Source organism: Entelurus aequoreus, linkage group LG09, assembly GCF_033978785.1.
Source record: "Entelurus aequoreus isolate RoL-2023_Sb linkage group LG09, RoL_Eaeq_v1.1, whole genome shotgun sequence".
Lineage (NCBI taxonomy): Eukaryota > Metazoa > Chordata > Actinopteri > Syngnathiformes > Syngnathidae > Entelurus > Entelurus aequoreus.
Window position 1 is genome coordinate 74,905,823 of NC_084739.1, and position 17,013 is coordinate 74,922,835.

The 17,013-nt window shown below is 34.0% G+C and overlaps 2 protein-coding genes across 4 annotated transcripts in view; one reads left to right on the plus strand and one right to left on the minus strand.

Annotated features, from left to right (window-relative positions):
* The window catches only part of entpd6 (ectonucleoside triphosphate diphosphohydrolase 6), a 104,731-nt gene that overhangs the window by 62,994 nt on the left and 24,724 nt on the right, over positions 1-17,013 (minus strand). The gene's annotated exons all lie outside the window — the stretch shown is intronic.
* Positions 5,040-15,218, plus strand: vsx1 (visual system homeobox 1 homolog, chx10-like). Of its 2 annotated transcripts, none has more exons than XM_062059366.1 (5): positions 5,040-5,534; positions 5,699-5,774; positions 7,673-7,796; positions 14,353-14,533; positions 14,643-15,218. In XM_062059366.1, the coding sequence occupies exons 1-5, from the start codon at positions 5,120-5,122 to the stop codon at positions 14,906-14,908; spliced, it is 1,062 nt and encodes a 353-aa protein (XP_061915350.1). In that variant the 5' UTR covers positions 5,040-5,119; the 3' UTR covers positions 14,909-15,218. The 2 variants fall into 2 exon arrangements, with proteins under 2 accessions (XP_061915350.1, XP_061915349.1); XM_062059365.1 differs by having other exon boundaries at positions 5,041-5,534; positions 14,353-14,548.

The window sequence follows — 17,013 nt, forward strand, 5'->3', positions numbered from 1 at the left end:
ATGTTCAAAATGTATGTTCAAATACAAAATAGAAGTTTGTTTCAGTGCTAAAAAAAGGTATCGGAAATTAAATATCACTTTGAACTCTATTTAGTTCTAATAAAATGTATGTATAAATAAATCCCTGTTTTAATGCTGGTAAAATGTGTCTAAAAATAAATAAATAAAAACCCTATTTAAGTGCTAATAAAATGTATCTATGAGCAAAATATAGAACATTATTTTAATGCTAGTAAAATGTATCTACAAACAAAAAATACAACCCTGTTTTAGTGTTAGTAAAATATATCACAAATAATCTAAAATGTCACCTTAAACCATATTTTAGTAAAATTAACATGTTTACAAATGAAAAATAAAATGCAGTTTTAGTGCTAATTAAATGCTTTTATACATTTTAAATAAAACCCTGTTTTAGCACAAATAAAATGTATCTACAAACAAAAAATTTAAAAGTATTTTACTGCTAATAAAATGCATCTACGATACCAATTGTCATTTTGACTATTTTGAAATAATTGCTATTGTAATTATTCTTCTTTTTTGTGTTCTTTAATACCATTTGTTTATAATGAGATAAGTTATTTTTAATATACATGGTGCTAATGAAATAAATGTATACGACACAGGTGGCCCGGGGACCGGATGTGGCCCGCCACATCATTTAACGTGGACCGCGAAAAACTGGAAATAATATGTGTCAAAAAAGTACAGTATCTTTTCGTAATACATTCGGTTTTTCCATTTTGACTGAAAAACATTAATGTACTGCATGAAAATGCATGCCTTTCAAACCCAAATATGATATAACATTGCAACATATGTCAACATACTTCCCAAACAGTTGTTTTGTCAAAATGAAAATATAGTTAAAAATCTGCTTGACTTAAGATTTCAAAGCAACTTATCCATCAAAGTGTACACTAAAAATGACAGTCGATTTTACGGTAAAAATTTACAGTGTTTTTACAGCATATTACTGTAAATTGAATGAAACACAGGTAACATTTTGTTGACTGAGCTGCCAGATTTTTTCCTACAAAAAACAGTAATACTGTTTTCCTTTTACTGTACTATGATGCAAAAGAACCCCACTATAATTTACAGTGAAATCTGGTGACTTTTTTTTACTGTAAAAGCTAAATTTTTTTCTTACAGTGTAAGTAAAAAAGATATACTAATCGAAAGCATATGGGCAAATTGATATAAAACACTTTCCAAACACTTGTTTTGTCAAAAGAAAAATAGTTAAAAATCTGCTAGACTTAAGACAGGGGTCCCCAAACTTTTTGACTCGGGGGCCGCATTGGGTTAAAACAATTTGGCCGGGGGCCGGGCTGTGTATATATATATATATATATACATATATACATATATATATATATATATATATATATATATATATATATATATATATATATATATATATATATATATATATATATATATATATATATATATAGCGCACTTTCCGTTCGCGCAATGATGTCACGTTATCGATGAGAAAATGCATTTTTTAGAATATAATTTGCCTGAGCGGCTAGGAGACACTGTGAGTAGCAAGCGGTACAAAGTGGATAAGAAAAGACAGAAAAAAAATTATATATATATATATATATATATATATATATATATATATATATATATATATATTTTTATACTTGGGACTTCCCGCGGCCCTGATTTTGGACGCTGGCAGGCCGGATTCGGCCCGCGGGCCGTAGTTTGGGGACCCCTAACTTAAGATTTCAAAGCAACGTATACATCAAAGTGTACACTAAAAATGACAATCGATTTTACGGTAAAATTTAGTGTTTTTACAGCATATTACTGTAAATTGAATGAAACACAGGTAACATTTTGTTGACTGATCTGCCAGATTGTTTCCCATAAAAAACAGTAATACTGTTTTCCTTTTACTGTACTATGATGCAAAAAATTTTTACAGTGTTTTTACATCATATTACTGTAAATTGAACGAAACACATGTTGACTGAGCTGCCAGATTTTTTCCCATGAAAAAACAATAATACTGTTTTCCTTTTCCCTTTTTATGATGCAAAAAAACAATATAATTTACAGTAAAATCTGGTGACTTTTTTTTACTGTAAAAGCTAAATTTTTTCTTACAGTGTACGTGAAAAAAATATAATAATCAAAAGCATATGGGCAAATTGATACAAAACATTCTTTCCAAACAAATATTTTGTCAAAAGAAAAATTAAAAAATCTGAACATGACTAAAAATTACAATAGATTTTACGGTAACATTTATGGTGTTTTTACAGCATATTACTGTAAATTGAATGAAACACAGGTACAATTTTGTTCACTGAGCTGCCAGATTGTTTCCTATAAAAAACAGTAGTACTGTTTTCCTTTAATGATGCAAAAAAAACACACTATAATTTACAGTAAAATCTGGTGACTTTTTTTTTACTGTAAAAGCTACATTTTTTTCTTACAGTGTACGTAAAAAAAGATATAACAACCGAAAGTATATGGGCAAATTGATATAAAACATACTTTCCAAACAATTGTTTCCTCAAAAGAAAAATAGTTAAAAATCTGAAAATGACTAAAAATGACAATAGATTTGAAGGTAAAATGTGCAATGTTTTTACAGCATATTACTGTAAATTGAACGAAACACAGGTCAAATTTTGTTGACTGAGCTGCCAGATTTTTTCCCCATCAAAAAAACAGTAGTACTGTTTTCCTTTTACTGTACTATGATGCAAAAAACACCACTATAATTTACAGTAAAATCTGGTGACTTTTTTACTGTAAAAGCTAATTTTTTTCTTACAGTGTACGTAAAAAAGATATAATAATTGGAAGCATATGGGCAAATTGATATAAAACATACTTTCTAAACAAATGTTTTGTCAAAAGAAAAAGTAAAAAATCTAAACATGACTAAAAATGACAATGGATTTTACGGCAACATTTTCGGTGTTTTTACAGCATATTACTGTAAATTGAACGAAACACAGGTAAAATTTTGTTGACTGAGCTGCCAGATTTTTTCCTATAAAAAACAGTAGTACTGTTTTCCTTTAATGATGCAAAAAACCCCCACTATAATTTACAGTAAAATCTGGTGACTTTTTTTTACTGTAAAAGCTACATTTTTTTCTTACAGTGTACGTAAAAAATGATATAACAATCGAAAGCATATGGGAAAATTGATATAAAACATACTTTCCAAACAATTGTTTCCTCAAAAGAAAAATATTTTAAATCTGTTTGACTTAAGATTTCAAAGCAACGTATCCATCAAAGTGTACACTAAAAATGGCAATAGATTTTACGGTAAAATTTAGTGTTTTTACAGCATATTATTGTAAATTGAAGGAAACAGATACAATTTTGTTGACTGAGCTGCCAGATTGTTCCCCATAAAAAACAGTAGTACTGTTTTCCTTTCACTGTACTATGGTACAAAAAAAACCCACTTTATAATTTACAGTTAAATCTGGTGACTTTTTTTTTTACTGTAAAAGCTACTTTTTTTCTTACAGTGTACGTAAAAAAGATATAATAATCGAAATCACATGGGCAAATTGATATAAAACATACTTTCTAAACAATTGTTTTGTCAAAAAAAAAAAAGCTAAAAATCTGCTTGACTTAAAATTTCAAAGCAACTTATCCATCAAAGTGTTCACTAAAAATCACAGTAGATTTTACGGTAAAATTTACAGTGTTTTTACAGCATATTACTGTAAATTGAACGAAACACAGGTTGACTGAGCTGCCAGATTTTTCCCATAAAAAAAAAAATAGTACTGTTTTCCTTTTCCCTTTTTATGATGCAAAAAAAACAATATAATATACAGTAAAATCTGGTGACTTTTTTTTTACTGTAAAAGCTACATTTTTTCTTACAGTGTACGTAAAAAAGACATAATAATCGAAATCATATGGGCAAATTGAAATAAAACATACTTTCTAAACAATTGTTTTGTCACAAAAAAAAATTGTTAAAAATCTGCTTGACTTAAAGTGTTCACTAAAAATTACAGTAGATTTTACGGTAAAATTTACAGTGTTTTTACAGCATATTACTGTAAATTGAACGAAACACAGATTGACTGAGCTGCCAGATTTTCCCCCATAAAAAAACAACAGTACTGTTTTCCTTTTCCCTTTTTATGATGCAAAAAAACCAATATAATTTACAGTAAAATCGGGTGCCTTTTTTTTTACTGTAAAAGCTACATTTTTTTCTTCAGTGTACGTAAAAAAGACATAATAATCGAAATCATATGGGCAAATTGATATAAAACATACTTTCCAAACATTTGTTTTGTCAAAAGATTTTTTTTTTTAAATCTGCTTGATTTAAGATTTGAAAGCAACTTATCCATCAAAATGTATACTAAAAATGAGAATCGAATTTACGGTAAAATGTACAGTGTTTTTACAACATACTCTTGTAAATTGAACAAAGCACAGGTTGACTTAGCTGCCAGATTTTTTCCCCATAAAAAACAGTAGTACTGTTTTTCCTTTTACTGTACTATGTTGCAAAAAAAAAAACTTTTTAAAATACAGTAAAATTTGTTGCCATTTTTACTGTAAAAGCTACATTTTTTCTTGCAGTGTACGTAAAAAAGATATGATAATCGAAATATATTATTTGCTGTTACAAGCGGACATAATGTGGCCCTCGATGATTGAACACCCCTGGTGTTAAATGGACTTACAATATATTTTGGTATATTATTATTATCATCATGCACGCACTGCATGGTGTGATGCTAACAACTGCTGATGAAATAATATTATTGGTGTTCACAAATCTGACATGTATTCTTTGTGATATTATTATCACGATTGTTGTGCTCGGTGGAAGAGAAAGAGCACAAATTAAAAAAGTCTTCTTCAGAGAAAATCCTGATCGGATTGAAAACATTCAAATTGGTGCAATTAATCCTCCCAGATTGACACGACACATCAGGCCCCGCCCCTACAGTGAAAGCTCGCCTCTCATTGGTCGTGGTCCTGATCCCCCGGGGACCCGAGGCCCATAAAGGTGGCCCGTTGACCCGGCGGGTCCCGGTCCTCGTCTTCTGCATCCCTCCTCCTCATCATCATTATTATTATCATCATCATGGCGGTTCGCGAGGACGTCAGCGAGGAGACTTCTAAGGTCAAGTTGTTGTCTTCCGCCTTCGGGAGTGACAAGTCCAGACTCCACGGTTCTGGGTTCCGGTCCAAAGGGTTCGCCATCACGGACTTGCTGGGTCTGGAGTCGGACTTGCAGGCGGCGCGCCAGCAGCCCGGCGGGCCGCCCGGCTCCGGCTCGGCGGCGGCGGTCGAGCCTCAGGGCCCCGGCGGAGTCCTCGGGGGCGGCTTCTCGTTCCCGGGCGGCTCGCTTCCGCTGGGTCTGGGCTTCCTGTGCAGTCTGGCGGCCCAGCAGCCCCCCGGGGCGCCGTGCTTCCTGCCCGGACACCTGCCCCTCCTCCAGGCCCGGCCCGACAGCCACTACCTGCACAGTCTGGAGGCCCAGAGGGACGCCTTCTCCGGTACGACCCCCAACCCGGCCTAACCTGGTCCCGACCCGCTTCCATGCACTTTCTAGTTTTCTCAATGTATTTTTATTTTTTATGTCAATATTGTTTTGTTTTCTTCTTTTTCCACGGACACGTCGTGACGCCATCACTGAAAAATCTTTTGATTTGTGCCGCAGATGAGGAGGTTCTGTCCGACCACAACGAGTCCAAAACTTGTGGAAGTTCTCAGAAGAGGAAGAAGCGCCGACACAGGTGAGGACCACCTGTGGGAATCTTTGGGCACCAATCCATTGCTTCCCATTCCTGAAGTGACGATTCGACTCAGAATCGATTTAAACCAGGGGTGTCCAAAGTGCGGCCCGGGGGCCATTTGCGGCCCGCAGCTAATTGTTCATTCATTCTGGAAATACTATTAAAAAAATAAAAAAGAACATTAAAAAAAGTGGAATGAGGTGAAATCTAACGAGAAAAAGTTGCAATGTTGACACAAAAGCTGCCATGCAGGCTGTTTTTTTCTTTTGTCTTTCTTCATTTTTCTTTTTTTGCCATTGCTCAAAAAAAAAAAATAATGACAAAAAATCCATGTTATAATGAATTATTTTCAGAGCTCCAATTACTTCAGATATTTCACTTTAAAATGTTTTATGTGGTAAATATTGCATGTATTGTGTAGTAGCTAGGGATGTCCGATAATGGCTTTTTGCCGATATCCGATATTGTCCAAATCTTTAATTACAGATACCGATATCAACCAATACCGATATCAACCGATATATACAGTCGTGGAATTAACACATTATTATGTCTAATTTGGACAACCAGGTATGGTGAAGATAAGGTACTTTTAAAAAAGTTATAAAATAAAATAAGATAAATAAATTAAAAACATTTTCTTAAATAAAAAAGAAAGTAAAACAATATAAAAACAGTTACATAGAAACTAGTAATTAATGAAAATTAGTAACATTAACTGTTAAAGGTTAGTACTATTAGTGGACCAGCAGCACGCACAATCATGTGTGCTTACGGACTGTATCCCTGCAGACTGTATTGATATATATTGATATATAAGGTAGGAACCAGAATATTAATAACAGAAAGAAACAGCCCTTTTGTGTGAATGAGGAGGGAGGTTTTTTGGGTTGGTGCATTAATTGTAAGTGTATCTTGTGTTTTTTATGTTGATTTAATTAAAATAAACAAAAACAAACAAAAACCGATACCGATAATTAAAAAAACGATACCGATAATTTCCGATATTACATTTTAACGCATTTATCGGACATCCCTAGTAGTAGCCATATAAAAACATCAAAGTTTTCTTTGATAAAAGCGCATAAAACAAACAAAATAGTAGTTCCAGCATAAAACCGACAGATATATCTGAAGTTGATCTCGTAACTTAAGTGTTGAAAGTAAAAGAAAAACCTAATAAAAATGTATCACTTTATGAGTGGGGCACCTTTTGGATCCCAAATATATTTAGTGATTTTTTATTTATCTTTTCACTGTGATTACTCAAAAATATGAAATAATTTAAATCAATGGTGTCCTGCATTATTGATCTTTTAGGGCTCTAATTACTAAATACTGCATATTTCAGTTTTACTATTAAAAAAAAAAAACTAAGTTTTTGACAGAAAAGCCATAAAACATTTTTTTTAAATTTGTATTACTTTATATCAACTTGAAGTTGATATAGAGATTAAGTGTTAAATAATTTTAAAAAACCAATAATCTGACTTATTTTTAACATTTTAATGACTGAGACCCTTTATGGTCCCCAGGACCCCTAAAGGTAAAATAAATAAAAAATGCATATATTTTATATTTTGTTATGGTTTGAAAATGAAAAATATCAAAATGGCCCCCACATGCTTTAATTTTTCCATGTGTGGCCCTCAGTGGAAAAAGTTTGGACACCCCTGATTTAAACCGATTCTCGCAATTAATTATAATGACACTTAAAAATAAAAAATAAAAAAATTCAAATCAATCCATTAATTTTCTACCGCTTGTCCCTCTTGGGGTAACGGGGTTGGAGCTTGAGTTGTATTAAAAATTAAAAATAAATTAAAATAATTTTTTGGGGGAAAATCGATTTCTAAAAGCCAGCCTCTCGAGGTGTCCCTAATGTTGTGACCCTGCAGGACGGTGTTCACGTCCCACCAGCTGGAGGAGCTGGAGAAGGCCTTCCACGAGGCGCACTACCCGGACGTGTACGCGCGCGAGATGCTGGCCGTCAAGACGGAGCTGCCCGAGGACCGCATACAGGTGTGATGTCATGGCCTCCCCACTTGTTGCTAGGCAGAATTAGAGGGGCTGGCTCACGCCTGCCCCGTGAGTGTCTTTGTTAAAGCAGGGGTGTCCAAAGTCCGGCCCAAGGGGGCCATTTGCGGCACCAGGCTCATTTTTATAAATGGCCCGTTTTTATAATAACTATTACAAATTATTTTTTTTAAACCTTAAAATTGGGATAAAAGCGCAAACTGGTGAAATATAACCACGAAATAATTAATAACACAAAACTGCCATGCAGGCTGTTTTTTCCCCCTCGTTATCTCTCATTGTTCAAAAAAATAATACAAAACTTAGTCTGTTTTTTAACTGCATTGTTCAAAAAAATAATACTGAATCAAAACCAATGTTATGAATTATTTACCCATTTTAGGCTTCAATTACTTCACATTAATTATTCCATTTTGAAAATGTTTGGGGGAAATATTGCATATTTTGTGTTTGCCATAAAAAAAAATTGTATTTTCTTTGAAAAAAAGGGTACAATAAATAAAAAACTTTATGGCAAAGGATATATCTGAAGTTGATCTATAAATACATACATGTTAAAAGTTAAAAAAATATATATCAATATACATTATGACCTATTTTTAGCAGTTTAATGACTGGGACCCTTTTGGGTCCTTGAGACCTTTATGATGTTTTTAACTGTCATGTTATAAAAAAAAAAAAAGTGACATATTTTTAACACTTTTTATTATGAGAGTGGGCATTTTAGGTCCCGAGACCTTCAGTCTGTTTTTTTAACTGCATTGTTCAAAAAAGAATATTGAATCAAAACCAATGTTATGAATTATTTACCCATTTTAGGCTCCAATTACTTCACATTAAATATTCCATTTTGGAAAATGTTTGGGGGAAATATTGCATATTTTGTGTTTGCCATAAAAAAAAACCTGTGTTTTCTTTGAAAAAAAAAAAGGGTACAATAAATAAAAAAATTAAAAAAAACTTTATGGCAAAGGATATATCTTAAGTTTATCTATAAATATATACGTGTTAAAAGTTTAAAAAAATATATCAATATACAATATGACCTATTTTTAGCAGTGTAATGACTGGGACCCTTTTGGGTCCTTGAGACCTTTATGATGTTTTTAACTGTCATGTTATAAAATAAAATATATGACATATTTTCAACACTTTTATTATGAGAGTGGGAACTTTAGGTCCTGAGACCTTTAGTCTGGTTTTTTTTAACAGCATTGTTCAAAAAATAATACTGACTCAAAACCAATGTTATTATTTTTTTAACTGCATTGTTCAAAAAATAATACTGAATCAAAACCAATGTTATTATTTACCCATTTTAGGCTCCAATTACTTCACATTAAACATTCCAATTTGAAATATGTTTGGGGGAAATATTGCATATTTTGTGTTTGCCATAAAAAAAAATCTGTTTTCTTTGAAAAAAAAAAAAGGTACAATAAATATATATATTTTTTTAAAAACTTTATGGCAAAGGATATATCTGAAGTTGATCTATAAATATATACGTGTTAAAAGTTTTTTTTAAATATCAATATACAATATGACCTATTTTTAACAGTTTAATGACTGGGACCCCTTTGGGTCCTTGAGACCTTTATGATGTTTTTAACTGTCATGTTATAAAATAAAATATATGACATTTTTAACACTTTTATTATGAGAGTGGGAACAAAATAATAACATAAAACTGCCATGCAGGCTGTTGTTTCCCCCTCATTATTTCTCATTGTTCAAAAAAGAATACAAAACTTAGTCTGTTTTTTAACTGCATTGTTCAAAAAAATAATACTGAATCAAAACCAATGTTATGAATTATTTACCCATTTTAGGCTCCAATTACTTCACATTAATTATTCCATTTTGAAAAATATTTGGGGGAAATATTGCATATTTTGTGTTTGCCATCAACATTGTAATGAATTAGTGACATATTTAAAACCAATTACCTCACATAAAATATTGCATTTGGAAAAAATGTTGGGGTAAAATTTAGCACGTTTTTGTTTCTAAATAATCAAATGTTTTTTCTTTGGAAAAAAGGGCATAAAACATAAAAAAAAAACAGAAAAACTTAATGGCAATGGACATATCTGAGGTTGATCCATATAAATATTTAGGTGTTGAAACTAAAAACACATTAATATGCAGTATGACTTAACACTTTAATGAATGAGACCCTTTTGGGTCTTTGAGACCTTTATGATTTTTTCAACTGTCATCGTTCAGAAATAATAATGAATCAAAAGCAATGTTGTTATAAAATTATTTGCTTGTTTTAGGCTCCAATTACTTCACAATAAATATTACATTTTGAAAAATGTTTGGGAAAATTATTGCATATTTTGTTTGCCATAAAAAAAATGTTTATTTTTTATTTTTTATGGCAACGGATATATCTGAAGTTGAGCTATAAATAATTTACGTGTTGAAAATTTAAAAAAAAAAAAATACAGTATGACCTATTTTTAACAGTTTAATGAGTGGGACCCTTTTGGGTCCCCGAGACCTTGAGTCTGAACTTTCGTTCAAAAAAAGCAATGTTGTTATGAATTATTGACCTATTTAAGACTCCAATTACCTCACATAAAATATTATATTTTGAAAAATGTTTTGGGTAAAACTTTGCACATTTTTGTTTTTGACTTAAAAACATGGGTGTTTCTTTGGAAAAAAGGGCATAAAACATTTTTAAAAATTACTTAATGGCAACAGATAGATCCAAAGTTGATTTAAGTGTTGAAAGTAAAAACACACTAATATCCAGTATGACTTATTTTTAACACTTTAACCACTGGGGCCCCTTTTAGGTCCTGGAGACATTTATGAATAAATGAATCAAATGCAATGTTATAAAATTACTAACTTATTTATCGCTCCAGTTACTTCACTTTAAATATTCCACTTTGAAAAATGTTTAGGGTGAAAGATTGCATATTTTTTTATATTTTTGCCACAAAAAAAACCCCAGGATGTTCTTTGAAAAAATTGCATAACATAATACATTAAAAAAATAAAAACTTTATGGCAACTGATAGATCTGAAGTTGATCAACAGATAACAAATATTAATATATGACTTGTTTAACACTTTTATGAATGGGGGCCTTTTGGTCCCTGAGACCTTTTGTGTTTTTTTTAACTGTCACTGTTAAAAATGATAATGAATGAAAAGCTAAGTTATGAATTATTTACCTTTTTAAGGTTCCAATTACTTCACATCAATTATTCAACTTCATATCAACAGATATATCCAAAGTTTATCTATAGATATTTAGGTATTGAAAGTAAAAACACATTAATATCCAGTATGACTTATTTTCAACACTTTATTGACTGGCACCTTTATAATTTTTTTTAACTGTTATTGTAAAAAAAAAAAAAAAATCAAATACAATGGTATAAAATTACTAACTTATTTAATGCTCCAATTACTCCACATTAAATATTCCACTTTGAGGGTAAAAGATTGCATATTTGTTTATATTTTGTTTAAAAAAAACTGGGTTTTCTTTGAAAAAATGGCATAATAATACATGTTTTAAAACTTTTTGGCAACGAATAGATCTGAAGTTGATCTACAGATATTTAAGTGTTAACAAATATTAATATATGACTTTTTTAACACTTTTATGAATGGGGGCCTTTTTGGTCCCCGAAACCTTGTGTGTGATTTTTTTTTTTAAACTGTCACTGTTCAAAAATGATAATGAAGGAAAAGCTAAGTTGTTATGAATTATTTACCCATATTGAAGGTTCCAATTACTTCACATCAATCATTCAACTTCATATCAACAGATATATCCAAAGTTGATCTATAGATATTTATGTGTTGAAAGTAAAAACATATTGATATCCAGTATGACTTATTTTCAACACTTTAATGACTGGGACTCTTTTAGGTCCTGGAGACCTTTATGATTTTTTTTAACTGTCATCTGGTGGTATCAGAAGAGTATAACATACAATAGAATTTGGGAAAAAAAGTGTAAAAATAAGAATTAGCATGTCACTAAACATGAAGTACACGTTTGTTACTTATGGACTAAGTACATCATATCAAAAGATGATTCTTAGTTTTTATTTTAATTAGGGTAAGCCCAAATAGCAAAGAGAAATAAAATAAAAAAACATGTAAACAAACAGCTTGGGCCTTAAGAGTTTTTTTTACTTAAAAAGAAGTATGGGCATAAAACATGAAACAAATAAATTGATAGATCTGAATTAGATATTTAAGTGTATAAAGTAAAAAAAAATAAATAAAAAAAATAAATAAATAAATATATATATATATATATATATATATATGACTTATTTTTACACTTTAATGACTGCAACCTTTTTGGGTCCCTGGGGCCTTTAACAGTCACCAAAATTGAGGACATTCCTAATGGTTTTGAATAGAGATGTTATCGGCCGATAAATGCTTTAAAATGTAATATCGGAAATTATCGGTGTCTGTTTTTTTATTATCGGTATCGTTTTTTAAATTTTTTATTTTTTTTATTAAATCAACATAAAAAACCCAAGATACACTTACAATTAGTGCACCAACCCAAAAAACCTCCCTCCCCCATTTACACTCATTCACACTCATTCGCACAATAATAATAATTATAATAATAATAATAATAATGGATTAGATTATAGTGCTTTTCTAGACACTCAAAGCGCTTCAGAGAGAAGTGAGAACCCATCATTCATTATTACAACTCATTCATTCATCATTCATTCTCCGGTGTGAGCGGCACCGAGGGCAAGGGTGAATTGTCCTGCCCAAGGACACAACGGCAGCGATTTTTGGATGGTAAGAGGCGGGGAGCGAACCTGCAACCCTAAGGTTTCTGGCACGGCCGCTCTACCCACTACGCCATGCCAAAGGGTTGTTTTCTTCTGTTATTAATATTCTGGTTCCTACATTATATATCAATATATATCAATACAATCTGCAAGGGATACAGTCCGTAAGCACACATGGTTGTGCGTGCTGCTGGTCCACTAATAGTACTAACCTTTAACAGTTAATTTGACTAATTTTCATTAATTACTTGTACGGATGTCCGATAATGGCTTTTTGCCGATATCCGATATTCCGATATTGTCCAACTCTTAATTACCGATACCGATATCAACCAATACCGATATATACAGTTGTGGAATTAACACATTATTATGCCTAATTTGGACAACCAGGTATGGTGAAGATAAGGTCCTTTTTAAAAAAAATTATAAAATAAGATAAATATATTAAAAACATTTTCTTGAATAAAAAAGAAAGTAAAACAATATAAAAACAGTTACATAGAAACTAGTAATTAATGAAAATGAGTAAAATTAACTGTTAAATGTTAGTACTATTAGTGGACCAGCAGCACGCACAACCATGTGTGCTTACGGACTGTATCCCTTGCAGACTTTATTGATATATATTGATATATAATGTAGGAACCAGAATATTAATAACAGAAAGAAACAACCCTTTTGTGTGAATGAGTGGGGGTGGGAGGTTTTTTGGGTTGGTGCACTAATTAAGTTAAAGTTAAAGTTAAAGTACCAATGATTGTCACACACACACTAGGTGTGGCGAAATTATGGAACCAGCAGCTGTGTGGACCTGGATCTGGACACGCTGCTCTCCCAGAACTACTCAGGTGATGGATGCAGGTTCTGCCACGCTCCATGTCCATGATCTAAAGTTAAAGTTAAAGTACCAAGGATTTTCACACACATACGAGGTGTGCCGAAATTATTCTCTGCATTTGACCCATCACCCTTGATCACCCCCTGGGAGGTGAGGGGAGCAGTGAGCAGCAGCGGTGGCCGCACCCGGGAATCATTTTTGGTGATTTAACCCCCAATTCCAACCCTTGATGCTGAGTGACAAACAGGGAAGTAATGGGTCCCATTTTTTATAGTCTTTAGTATGACTCGGCCGGGGTTTGAACTCACAACCTACCGATCTCAGGGCGGAAACTCTAACCACTAGGCCACTGAGTAGGGATTGTAAGTGTATCTTGTGTTTTTTATGTTGATTTAATAAAAAAAAAATAAAAAAAAATAAAAAAAATAAACGATACCGATAATAAAAAAAACAATACCGATAATTTCCGATATTACATTTTAAAGCATTTATCGGCCGATATTATCGGACATCTCTAACTACTAGTTTCTATGTAACTGTTTTTATATTGTTTTACTTTCTTTTTTATTCCAAAAAATGTTTGTAATTTATTTATCTTATTTTATTTTATTTTTTTTAATTAAAAAAGACCTTATCGTCACCATACCTGGTTGTCCAAATTAGGCATAATAATGTGTTAATTCCACGACTATATATATCGGTTGATATCGGTATCGGTAATTAAGAGTTGGACAATATCAGAATATCGAATATTGGCAAAAAGCCATTATCGGACATCCCTAGTTTGGAACCTTTTTTTTTTTTTTTAAATGGGCCTCGCCTGCTTTAATTTTTAGTGTACTATATTGGACGCCCCTGTTATGAAGTATGAGGATTGTAACACTTGTGTGTGTGTGTGTAGGTGTGGTTCCAGAACCGGCGCGCTAAGTGGCGTAAGCGTGAGAAGTGCTGGGGCCGCAGCAGCGTCATGGCCGAGTACGGCCTGTACGGCGCCATGGTGCGCCACTCCATCCCGCTTCCAGAGTCCATCCTCAACTCGGCCAAGAACGGAATGATGGGATCGTGCGCGCCCTGGCTGCTCGGTGAGCCGCATGCACGTCAGTGCCACGCACCTGGACATCTACAGCGCAGCATCACGGCGTATCATAGCAACCATGAAAACCAACGAGCGTGTTTTGTTTGTGCTCTCAGGAATGCACAAGAAGTCCCTGGAAATGACCAAAAAATGCCCCGCGTCCAGCCCCGCTGATTCGGACTCGAAGCGCTCCGACTCGTTCTGCGAGGCGCCCGAGGCCCGGGAGGCGCAGCATGTTCGCGTCGGGGGAGAGGAGTTCCCCGAGGAGGGGGAGACGGAGGAGGAGGTGGCCATGGACTTGTCCAGCTCCTCCAAACAGTCGCACGAGGAGGCCTCGTCGCCGCGGCGACACGGCGGCAGCAGAGCGGACGAGCGGTCCTGAGGGGGTCGCGGCATCCTCTGTTGCCATGGCAACCCCCGTACCGCGCGGCAACATTTGCACAGGAGCGCTGGCCTTTAGCCTCTAGCAGCTAAATGCTAATCGAGAGAGAGAATGTTTACGTTAGCGTCGTTAGCAACTGGACCCCTGTCAATAATTATTTGTAAATGTTTATTTATTGATTGTACTGAAAAAAAGTGTTTTATATTGTCAACTTGTTTACTTTTGTCTTGTCTGTAATATTTAAAAAAGTTTTTTATTATTGTAACAGCAAGAGCAGCTGCGCAATAAAGACAAGAGTATTTTTTGGAAAGTGTGAATTATTCAAAAGGAAATTTCATGAAAGTAATGTTTTATTTGACAAATTAGAACCAGGAGTCCCCAAAATCCGGCCCGCGGGAATTCCCAAATTAAATTTTTTAATTTTATTTTAATTTTATTTTTTTATTCTTTTTTTTTTTTTTTAATCTGTCCTTTCTAATCCATTTTCAACCACTTGCTACTCTCGGTGTCTCCTAGCCGCTCAGGCATATCAGCAATTGTCTAAAAATGCAGTTTTCCATCAAACACATGACATCATTGCGCTCACGTCGCAGTGTCCGGCGAGCACGCAGCAAGTGCACGCTCTTTCAGTCAATTAGTGCGCGAGGAATATATATATATATATATATATATATATATATATATATATATATATATATATATATATATATATATACATACACTATATTGCCAAAAGTATTTGGCCACCTGCCTTTACTCACATATGAACTTGAAGTGCCATTCCATGGAATTGTCCAAAATGTTTTGGTATCCTGGAGCATTCAAAGTTCATTTCACTGGGACTAAGGGGCCAAGCCCAATTCCTGAAAAACCAACCCCACATCATAATTCCTCCTCCACCAAATTTCACAATCGGCACAATGCAGTTCGAAATGTAGCGTTCTCCTGGCAACCTCCAAACCCAGACTCAACTGCCAGATGGAAAAGTGTGATTCATCACTCCAGAGAAGGCGTCTCCACTGCTCTAGAGTCCAGTGGAGACGTGCTTAACACCACTGCATCCCACGCTTTGCATAGGACTTGGTGATGTATGGCTTAGATGCAGCTGCTCGGCCATGGAAACCCATTCCATGAAGCTCTCTGCGTACTGTACGTGGGCTAATTGGAAGGTCACATGAAGTTTGGAGCTCTGTAGCAACTGACTGTGCAGAAAGTCTTTGCACTATGCGCTTTCAGCATCCGCTGACCCCTCTCTGTCAGTTTACGTGGCCTACCACTTGGTGGCTGACTTGCTGTTGTTCCCAAACGCTTCACTTTTCTTATAATAAAGTTGACTTTGGAATATTTAGGAGTGAGGACATTTCAGGACTGGATTTGTTGCACAGGTGGCATCCTATGACAGTTCCACGCTGGAAATCACCCATTCTTTCACAAATGTTTGTAGAAACAGTCTCCATGCCTAAGTGCTTGATTTTATACACCGGGCCAAGTGATTAGGACACCTGATTCTCATCATTTGGATGGGTGGCCAAATACTTTTGGCAATATAGTGTATATTTATATACATATACAGCCCGGCCCCCGGCCAAATTGTTTTAACCCAACGTGGCCCCCAAGTCAAAAAGTTTGTAGACCCCTGATACTATTAGAAAATTGAACAATAATCTTCATGTGGTCATCTGGCGCCCTCTAGAGGCCAAAAGCAGGAACGCGCACAAGAATATTTACACTTGTTTTGTTTGGGTTTGACGTCACACAGAAAGTGGGCGGAGCTCGGCTTTTCACCAGGTCTTTTGTCAGCAAATGCAAGACAATAATAGGCGTGCGTGTGTTTTGGTCTCGCTGACGTCATATATTATTGTTTTCCCTAATCCAATAACAATCCAATCACACGGGATTTTGCCAACACGGTCTATGTTTTTAATCATGCTACCATGGGAACAGATATGGAAGCCCGTTTCCACCACTAAAGAAAAGTAACACCCCAATGGTAATTTCAGATAAAAAGTCATAATTATGGGGTACAATGTCGAAATTATGGAATTAGAAAAACAGAATTTAAAGGTAAATTATGCGAACATCGAAATTATGAGATAAGACAATCG